This window comes from Mustela putorius, unplaced genomic scaffold (genome assembly GCF_011764305.1).
Source record: "Mustela putorius furo isolate JIRA1106 unplaced genomic scaffold, ASM1176430v1.1 tig00000129_pilon_pilon_pilon, whole genome shotgun sequence".
Lineage (NCBI taxonomy): Eukaryota > Metazoa > Chordata > Mammalia > Carnivora > Mustelidae > Mustela > Mustela putorius.
Window position 1 is genome coordinate 13,981,359 of NW_025421290.1, and position 11,058 is coordinate 13,992,416.

At 36.0% G+C, this 11,058-nt stretch overlaps 1 protein-coding gene across 1 annotated transcript in view; it reads left to right on the forward strand.

The window, feature by feature from the left end:
- Positions 1–10,840, forward strand: part of LRRC9 (leucine rich repeat containing 9) — a 143,302-nt gene extending 132,462 nt beyond the window's left edge. Inside the window, exon 33 of the mRNA XM_045074580.1 lies at positions 10,634–10,840. Coding sequence (XP_044930515.1) covers positions 10,634–10,718 — 85 coding nt within the window. The 3' untranslated portion in view covers positions 10,719–10,840. The remainder of the gene's footprint in view (positions 1–10,633) is intronic.
- The last annotated feature ends 218 nt before the right edge of the window (positions 10,841–11,058 follow it).

Consider the following 11,058-nt stretch of genomic DNA (forward strand, 5'->3'; position numbering starts at 1 on the left):
AGTTATTAACAGACAGTACATGGTTGGGGAACTTTTCTGTTTCTTTTTTCCTTTGTAAGAACTTTGTTGAGATATAATTCACATTCCATAGACTTCAGTCATTAAAAGTGGACAGTTCAACACCCGAAATGAATATTACACTGTATGTTAAATAACTAGAATTTACATTAAAATTTTTTTAATGTATTAAAGATTTTTAAAAAGTGTACATTGGTTTTTAGTATATTCATAGAATTGTGCAAGTATTATTACAGTCAATTTTAGAACATCTCATCGCCTCTTCAAAAAGCCCTGTTTCCTTTAGGAATTACTCCCTGCCATCCCAGGCTTAGGCAAACATTAACTTGTTTCTGTCTTTCTATTAGATTTGCATGTTCTGGACATTTCATATATAGGGAAGCATACAGTATGTCACCTTTTGTGATTGTCTTCCTCTTAGCATTCTGTTTTCAAGGTTCGTCCATGTTGTAGCATAAGTCAGTACTTCATTCTTGTTTATAGCCTAATAATATTACATCATATGGATATACCACGTTTTATGTAATCTGTTGATGGACTTTTTGAGTGTTTTCACTTCTTGGCTATTATTTCTGCTATGAATGTTTGTGTACAAATTTTTGTGTAGACTTATGTTCTCATTTCTCTTTGGTAAATACCCAGCAATAGAATTAATAGGTCATATGGTAACTCTATGGTTAGCATTTTTAGGAACTGCCAGACTCTTTTTGAAAGCAGCTGCACCATTTTACCTTATAACTTGGGGGTTTGGTTTTCTCCACAATCTCACCAATACTATTTTTTAAATTTAATTTTATTTTTTCAGTGTTCCAAGATTGATTGTTCATGTACCATATGCAGTGTTCCATGCAATACATGCCCTCCTTACTACCCATCACCTGGCTCACCCATCCCCCCCACTCCCTCCCCTCTAAAACGCTGTCTGTTTCCACAGTCTCTCATGGTTCATCTCCCTGACTGATTTCCCCCACTTCCCTTCTCCTTTCCTTCTCCTAATGTCCTCCTTGCTATTTCTTATGTTCCACAAGTAAGTGAAACCATATGATAATTGACTTTCTCTGCTTGACTTATTTCACTCAGCATAATCTCCTCTAGTCCCCTCCATGTTGCTACAAAAGTTGGGTATTCATCCTTTCTGATGGCTGAATAATACTCCATTGTGTATATGGACCACATCTTCTTTATCCATTCGTCTTTCGAAGGGCATCTTGGCTCTTTCCACAGTTTGGCGATTGTGGTCATTGAAATCCATGTGACTGGTTTTCAAAAATAGTATTGGTGTGGAGGTTCCTCACCAGTACTATTTTTGATAGCCAGTTAAGTGGATTTGAAGTGATAGCTTGTTTCACTTTCGATTTGCATTTCTCAAATGAGTGAGTAATGATGTGGAAAATTGTCTTGTGTGATTATTGGCGATTTGTATGGTATCCTTGGAGAATGCCTACGTTAATCCTTTAAATTGGCTTATTTTTTTCACTATCAAATTGTAAGTGTTCTTTATATATTCTAGATGTAAGTCCCTTATCATATATATGATTTGCAAAAATTTTTTCCTATTTCGTGGGTTTTCATTTTCTTGATGGTGAGAACCTTTCCTTCTAGACAGTTTCCCATTTGTGTTTCTTTATCTCTTACTCAGAAGTCGTGTGTATCAGTGTCCTCATGCTGGCTTAGCTAACAAAAGTTTCCCATTTGACATTTTGGAGATTCCTCTCAGGCCCACTTTTCCCTGAAAACTCTTTTTCCCAAATTATCTTTCTATTTCTCTGGTCTCAAAAATGAAATTCCCTTTCATTCGTCAACGGCTTGGTATGATTTAAAAACTCAGCTACCAACTGATGTGGTGTGTTGTCACTTAATTTTACTGGTTCGCAGTTTTCTGTAAAGCAAGTTGGTTTTTTTTGGTAATCTGTGTGAATGGTACCCTTCATTCACCTGACACTTGACTTTGAAAGAAAAACTTGTTAATTGCTTTGAATTGGTAAAATGTATGCAGAGTGGGAAGGGTAGATTGGGAGAGAAGTGTCAGCAGGGCCTGCTGCACATTTGTGATACACTGATGTGACTTTTGGCTATTTTTTTTTTAAGATTTTATTTATTTATTTGACAGAGATCACAAGTAGGCAGAGAAGCAGGCAAAGAGAAGGGGGGAAGCAGGCTTCCCGTTGAGCAGAGGCCGATGCAGGACTCTATCCCAGGATCCTGGAATCATGACCTGAGCTGAAGGCAGGGGCCTCAACCCACTGAGCCACCCAGGAGCCCCTTGGCTATTTTCTACCATCTTATTTTTCCAAAAGGAATGGAATGTTAATAATTCATATTCTAGTGTTGCACATTTGAGAAGGGTGAATTATAGAACTGATAACTCATTATTCTATCTGTAAAGCTTTCCCAATATCTATAATAAATAGATCCTTTGAGCTATCTACTTACCCTTTCCATCCAGTCATAGCTTTCTCTACAAACCAGTTCCTGTGAATATACAAAATACTCTTAAATTCAAAGACCCTCCTAAAATCTTGAATTTGAATAAATACCATTTTGTAGATCAAAGGGATGTTATTGTGCTTGTTTTTTTACTTTAAGGCTCTTTAAGTGCTTGAGTAGATTTTCCTTTTTTTGGTGTATAGAAGAGATTGCTTACTACATGATCGATAAACTATAACATGAAATATGTTTTTCATGTTTTAGTACTAAATGTCTTTCAAAGGCTTTTCAAGAATTTAGCTGTTTGTCCCTGGTATGGCATTTAGGCAAGATTCATAGAGTGTTTTCTGATTTATAGGGATAGCTATCTTTGCATCTCTAGATTCCTACTGATACCCTCAACAGTTAGCACTTGGCTTTCATAAAAGTCCACAGGTGCTTTCTTGTTAGAACTGATCTAACAGGGTGCCTGGGTGGCTCAGTGGGTTAATCCGCTGCCTTCGGCTCAGGTCATGACCTCAGGGTCCTGGGATCGAGTCCCGAATCGGGCTCTCTGCTCAGCGGGGAGCCTGCTTCCTCCTCTCTCTCTGCCTGCCTCTCTGCCTACTTGTGATCTCTCTCTGTCGAATAAATAAATAAAATCTTAAAAAAAAAAAAAAAAGAAGAACTGATCTAACAGTAATTTTATCCAGGACAATGAGAATTAAGTTGTGTCATAGCATACTTTTTGAGTACTAAGGTGTAAGCCATTTTGTTTCTTTTCCGGACCTGAAGGTTTTGTTGTGATATTTAGAAAAGTAGAACTTCAGTATATTTCTTTTCAGATTTTTAAAAATACTTTTTAGGAACGTGGATGAGGATATTCTATATATTACTGACAAGTTTGTGTAGGCATTTTTTAAATAAGCAGGAATTACTTTTTCTTGAGAAGTTAATTTTGTTTAATAATTTTATGGTATTTATAAACTTTGTATATTGTTTATTCTCTTGATAATGAAAATTAAAATAATTGCAGAGTTATTTTTACCAATAATAATTATTTGAGAGGGAAATGATCTCTATCCCACTGGATTATAAACTTCTTTAGATCAGAGGGCGGCCTGTTACCATAACCTAGTACATCGTAGGTATTCAAAAGTTTAAATGTGTGGAAAGTACTAAATTTTCATTTAGCTATTTCTCTATGAAAGGAAAAGTTAGCACGTTTGTCTATATTAACAAATGTCCGAATGAACTCTTTACTCCTCAGTGTTTCAAGAGCAAGTTAACATAGGGGGAGAAAAAAAGATTATAACATATGTCAGAGTTAATATCCTTCAAATTTAAAAAGTTCTTTCAAATTAATAAAAGAAGTGAACACTTTAAAAGAAAAAGAGGTGGGGCACTTGGGTGGCTCAGTGGATTAAGCCTCTGCCTTGGGCTCAGGTCATGGTCTCAGGGTCCTTGGATGGAGCCCCACATCGGGCTCTCTGCTCAGCGGGGAGCCTGCTTCCCTCCACCGCCCCCCGCCGTCTCTGTGCCTGCCTCTGTCCCTACTTGTGATCTCTCTCTGTCAAATGAATAAATAAAATCTTTAAAAAAAAAAGAGAGAGGCAAAGGGCATGAAAAGGCAGTTTACAAAGAAATTAAATGACGTTTGTCTGCAGTACACACATACACATGTAGTGAATATTCTCGGAAAGATAAACCATGTTACTGAAATAATAATAGGATTCTATAAAAAGGAACATCTAGGGGTTAAAGATGTACTCTTAGGAATTGAAAATATGAGAGCAAAGATTAAATGAAATTTGACAAATAGGATAGAGCAAGTTTTTTGAAGGTATAATAAAAATACAGTTGAGGTACGGTTGCAGAAGTGCCCAATAAGTAAGTGTGGATTCATTGTCACCTCACACCTGTTAAGATGGCTACTAGAAAAAGAAAAGGGAAAGAAAAATAACAGATGTTGGCAAGGATGTGGAAAAATTAGAACCTGTGTAAAATGTTAGTAGGATGAAAAGTGGTGTGTTTGCTATGGAGAACAGTGTGGAAGTCCTCAAAAAATTAAAAATAGAGCTACTATATGATCCAGCAATCCTACTTAAGAGAATTTATCTGAAAGAATTGAAATCAGCATCTTGAAGAAATATTTGCCCTCCTGTGTTCACTGCAGCATTATTCACCATAGCCGAAAATCAGAAATAACCCACTATCAACAGATGAATGGATAAAGAAAATGTGTTATATACATACAATGGAAAATTATTTAGCCCTGGAAGGGAAGGAAATCCTGCCATTTGTGATCACATAGATAAGCCTTGAAGACATTATGGTAAATGAAATAAACCAGTCAGAAAAAGACAAATACTGCGTGGTTCTTCTTATATGAGTTATCTAAAATTGTTAGACTTACAGAAACAGAGTAGACTGAAGGTTGTCAGGAGCTTGGGGGAGGAAGAAACAGGAAGAAGACTTGCTATATAAAGTTTTAGTTTTACAATGAATAAGTTCTAGAGATCTGTACAATGTTGTGTTGCTACTTAACAATACTGTATTATACACTTAAAATGTTAAGAGGGTAAATCTCATGTTAAGTGTTCTTATCATAAAAAAAAAAATCTGAATCCAATATAACAGAAAAAGGAAGTGTAGGTTCAATGAATGAAATTGACCAATCCATAAAAACAATGTGATAGGTTAAAAACAAGTAAATTTCACTAAATAAAAATCAGATGATTGGCTAAAACTTATGTTTTTAGCAATTCTGTTTGCTAAACTAAGAAAACTATAAATTTATTGTAATCTCCCCAAACTGCTACTTTGTTATCTTTTTGCTTGTTTGTTTGTTTGTTTGTTTTAAGGGATTTTTCACATTGATATCTTGCCTGATTCTTGCATTAAAGTTGAAAAATAAAAATTCCCCCCCTAGCACATTGCCAAATTGATCTGTTTCTCGCCTTTCTGGATAATGCATAAGAAACATGGCTCAAATTCCAAACAAAGCAGCGTTTCTATGGCTACTTTGTTGGCCCACTTTCAGAGTAGCATATGAAGAAAGCATATGGCCAAAATCAATGTTTTGATGCCATCTTTATCCCGTAACCTCTCTTTTCACGACACTTTTTTTCCCCTAAGTCTTGAGACATTTTTTTATTTTAACATGTTGGAGGCAGCAACCATAAAAATGCATCAGTCTGGGAATTGTCTCTGAGAATATATGCCAAAATCTCATTCAGGAACTAAGTTTTAATTATTCTGATTTTCCTTTCCATTCTACTAATCCAGATTAGGATTTAGAAGGTTTTTCTGTATAAATGTTAAGTGCTGCTTCCTATGAAGAAAATATTTTTTAAATATTCCAGGATCTGTAATTAAATTAAAAATCACACAGTACCAGTTTATCATAATTTTTAAAATTTAGTTTAATTTTTTTTCAGTGTTCCAAGGTTCATTGTTTATGCACCACACACAGTGCTCCATGCAATACGTGCCCTCCTTACCCACCACCAGACTCACCCAACTCCCTACCCCTCTCTCCTCCAAAATGTTGTTTGTTTCTCAGAGTTCACAGTGTCTCATGGTTTATCTCCCCCTCTGATTTCCCCCAGCTCGCTTCTTCTTTCCTTCTCCTAGTGTCCTCTGTATTATTCCTTATGCTCCAAAAGTAAGTGAAACCATATGATAATTGACTCTTCTCTGCTTGACTTACTTCACTCACCATAATTTTTGCTTTAATGAATTTCTAGTATTTGTTGTGCCACAATTCCCTTTTATCCTTAAAATATTAGAAAGAAAATACCCATACTAGAAATAAGCATACTTGCAACTTGTCAAATTTCCAACTTCCCCTTTAAACAACAGTGTTTAATGTTTTCTTTTAATCATCTTACTTAAGCACTGCCATTAATGTATTATATTCCTGTCCATACCAAGGTATTTTCCTACATGTTATGGAGAATTGGAAGTGTCTCAAGATTTGGTCTCTGCCCACAAATAACTTATTGGTAGAGAAAAGACATACATAATTAGAAAATAACATGTAAAGAGGTAAACAATACAAGAAATGCCCTATGTTGATACATGTTACAAGATGAGTAGTATGAACAAGCAATGTTTGATATGCAGAGAGAAGAGAGTGTTCTGGGAAATTTTCAGAAAGGATTAGATTCAATCTTTAAAGTTGACCAAGAATACCAATTAGGGAAAGGAAGAATGGACATCCTAGACCAAGGAAAGGGCCTGAGCATAAGTACCCAGAAGGAAAAGGGCAGGATGTGTTTGTAGGGTATAGGGCTGAGAATTTTAGAGGTTATGTGGTCAATTGAAGAGGTATCAAAATGTTCTATGTAAAATACACAAGCACACCCTACCTACCATATGCTCTCTAGAACTTTTCACACCTACACAAACTATACATAACCATGGATTATGTATACACCTAAGTGTGTATATTGTTTTTTAAAAATATGCAAATGAGATCATCCATGTGTTTATTTTACTTTTCAGCATTTCATGGCATCGTTCTGTTTCCACATCAATAATATCAATCTTCAGAATATCTCACTGTTTGGAATATAATCACAGAGTATTCTGTCAAATGAGTAAGAGCTTAAACTAAGCTCTACCAAAGATTCTGAAGTACATGCAGCTAGATAATCTGGTTTATAAGGTGTCTTCAGTTTCTGTCTTCCTTTCCCAGTGAGCCATCTCACCTTGTTCCTGATTGCTTCAGTGGAATAAGAGGGACCAGCTTTTACCTAACTATCCGGGAAAATTCCAGGCATATCTGGTCTCTTTTAAAAGCCTAGGACAGACATCCAAGTTCCTTTTCCTTTCTGATAGCAACTTCTGTAGATAATTGAAATCAAAATAATATTTGTGCCTGCTCACAGGACTATGCCCTTACTTACCCTTTGGCTTCTATAGAACAACCCTATCAGAATAGGGGAGTACATTGAGCCTGACATCAGGAGTTAAGCTCATTCAGAGGGGGGAAGCAGTCTTTTCATTCCTTGAGATTGAACCATCAATGACTAAGGTTCCATTTGGCCCTGCAGTTCTGTTATTTTGTGAGTACTTGTAGGGCTGCCATGTAAGTAAAAAAGCTGTGACTTATTCTGTGTAGAATTAAGACCAATGGCCAGAATATAAAAAAATGGTGAGTGTTTTCAACTAAAGAACTTCCTAAGAGTATAACAAAAGGTTCTCTAAAGTAGTAATAATTTTTAAAAATATTTTATTTATTTATTTGACAAACAGAGATCACAGGCAGAGAGGCAGGCGGGGTGGGGGGGCAGCGGGCGTGGCGGGAGCAGGCTCCCTGCTGAGCAGAGAGCCTGATGCTGGGCTCAATCCCAGAACCCTGGGATCATGACCTAAACTGAAGACAGAGGCTTTAATCCACTGATCTACCCAGGTGCCCCTAAAGTAGTAATTCTTTATTGTGACCCCTAAACTTTTCATGATGCCGGAAAGCTCTCTCTAGGACTGATACTGGTTGGGTAGAACTGACTCGTAGGAATACTGTTTTAAACCGAAGAAAGAACAGAGAAGGCAGGCAGGCGGGCTATCTTAAGATGGCTTTAAATCTGTGCATGTGTGGTAAAATACATATAATGTTTACGGTCTTAACCATTTTTAAGCATATAGTTCAGTGGTATTAACTACATTACCCTGTAGTAAAGTCATCACCACCATTCATCCCTGTGACTCTAATCATCTTGTGAAACTTATGCCCATTAAACAGTAACTCCCATTCTCTTTCCTTATCCCGTGGCAATCGCCATTCAACTTTCTATGATTTTGATAACTCTAAGTACCTTGTCTTAGTGAGATTATGGACTATTTATCTTATTGTGACTGACTTATTTTGTTTAGCATAGGCCCTTAAGGTTCATCCATGCTATAGCATGTGGCAGGATTTCCTTCCTTTTTAAGGTTGAAAAAATATCCCTTATATGTATATACTACATTTTATTTGTCCATACATCCTTTGGTGGACACTTGGGTTGCTTCCACGTTTTAGTTATTGTGAATAATGTTGCTATGAACACGAATAACAAATATTTCTTTGATACCCTGCTTTTAGTTCTTTGGGGTATATATCCAGAAATTAACAACCTGGATCATATGGTAATCCAATTTTTAAGTTTTTAGGAGCCACTGTACTGTTTTCTGCAACACTTAAACCATTTGATATTTCCACCAATAGTGCACAAGGGTTCTAGTTTTCCACATCCTTACCAATACATGTTGTTTTCTGTTTTTCTGATAGTAGCCATCTAAAAAGCTGTGAAGTGGTATTTTGTTGTAGTTTTGATTTACATTTCTCTAATGATTAGTAGTGTTGAGCATCTTTCCATGCATTTATTGCCATTTGTGTATCTCCTTTGGAGAAATGTCTATTCAAGTCCTTTGCCAATTTTTGAATTTGTTTGTTTGTTTTGTTGTTGAGTCTTAGGAGTTCTCTATATATTATGGATAGCTATCTCTTATCAGATGGATATATGATATGCAGATACTTTCTCCCATTCTGTGAGTTGCCTGTTCACTCTGTTGATAATGTCTTTGATGCACATAATTTTAAATTTTCATGAAGTTTAATTTGTCTATTTTCCTTTTGTTAACCTGTACCTTTGGTGTCATATCCAAGAAGTCATTCCAGTATTGGAAGCTTTTGTCCTATGTTTTCCTTTAAAAGCTTTATTGCTTTAGGTCTTACAGTTAGGTCCATTTTGAGTTAATTTTTGTGCGTGATGTTAAGGGTCTAATTTCATTCTTTTGCTTATGGATACTCAGTTTTCCTGACACCATTGAATGGTCTTGGTACTCTTATCAAATATTTTACCATATATATGAGTATTTATTTCTGGGTTCTCTATTCTATTTCATTGAGCTTTAGCTTTAAACTTAATTTTTCTTTTCTAGCCCGGAATGTGATCCCTGAGTAATACATTGCTAGCTATCTTGTGTCAGGCAACTGTTTTTCAGAATATGCTACTAAGTGTATCCCAGGAAAAGGAAAAGTCAAAGAGAAGAGAATCTGTTATTTGATACTTAGATTTTTAAAAAAATATTTTATTTTTTTTAAGTAATCTGTATACCCAAAGTGGGGCTCAAACTCATGACCCTGAGATCAAGAATACATGCTCTACCAACTGAGCCAGCCCGGCACCCCGAAACTTAGAATTTTGTGGCCCTGAAATGGAAATAATCTAGACTATAGCATATACAGATCCTATTATTGTTTCATGTTTTCCTAGTTTGGGTGGGTTTTGGAAACTGATAACAGAGAAAGTAAAAATTGAGTCAGAAGGTAGTTTGCTTGTGGTAACATAGCTAATAATAAGCATTTAGTCAGACACCTGGAGTCCTTCAATTTCCAGTTTGTTGTTCTTTCTACTGCACATTGAACCGCCAGTGACTTTTTATAGAAATGTTAGTATTTTAACAGGATTTGACTTTTTAAATTCTCAGAAAATCCCAAGTTTACTGTAATTGCTAGATGATGTGACTAACAGTATTTCTATTTTTTTTTTCCACTTCTATTTTCAGTCCAATTCAAGGGAATTACAGAGAATATCTTCATTTTATAGAGCAGGGTTTGGCCAACTATGGCTCACAGGTTGAGTCTGGTCCACAGGTATACTTAAAAGTAACATAAAGCTTTACTGGAACACAACCATTCCTGTTCATTTATTTATTTATTATCTATGGTTTCTTTTCTGCTACAACAGTAGAATTGAGTCATTGTAGTTGAGATATGGTCCATAAAGCCTAAAATATTTACTCTTCAGCCCTTAGAGAAAAATTTTGCTGGCTCTTAAAATAGAGGGAAAGTTTAAAAACAAACATCAAAAACTCTTAGGGAAACAATTAGTTAAACCACTGGCAGATTTAATTTGAGAGCACTGGTTTTTTGAACTTATCTTTGACTTTGAAATCTAAAAATGTTCCTTTAAGATCTAATCCCAAATGTTAAGTTCTAGATAAATTAATAATTAATATGTTTCTTTTTCAAGTAAAAAACAACTTCACAACTATTTGTTTGGTGCCACGTGTGTGTCAGGCAATGGGAAGGAGCTAGAGATGTGAAGTTCTAAATCCTGCCCTTGAATGAATTAAGGGGATAAAAATGGAAATGTGGGGTTCCCCCTCATCTTTTAAGTATGACATTGTCAAGTAGTGCCTTTTTTCTTTTTCTTAGAGACTGCTGTATTACAGAAGAGGATGTGACTTTCAGAATAATCCTGAATGAGAAGGATGAGTCCAGATGTGCCTCTACTGAATGATTACAAACAGGACTTCTTTCTGAAGCGCTTTCCGCAGACTGTTCTTGGAGGCCCTCGGTTCAAATTAGGCTATTGTGCCCCTCCTTACATATATGTTAATCAAACTGTCCTTTTTCTGATGCCATGGGTTTGGGGTGGATTAGGAACACTCTTGTATCAGTTGGGCATTTTGGAAGACTATTACACAGCAGCTCTTTCAGGTGGACTAATGCTTTTTGCTGCAATTATCATCCAGTTCATAAGTTTGTATGCCAGAAACAAATCGGTGACAGTAGAAAGAATGCTAACCACAGATATCTTAGCAGAGGAAGATGAACATGACTTTACAAGTTGTGCTGGC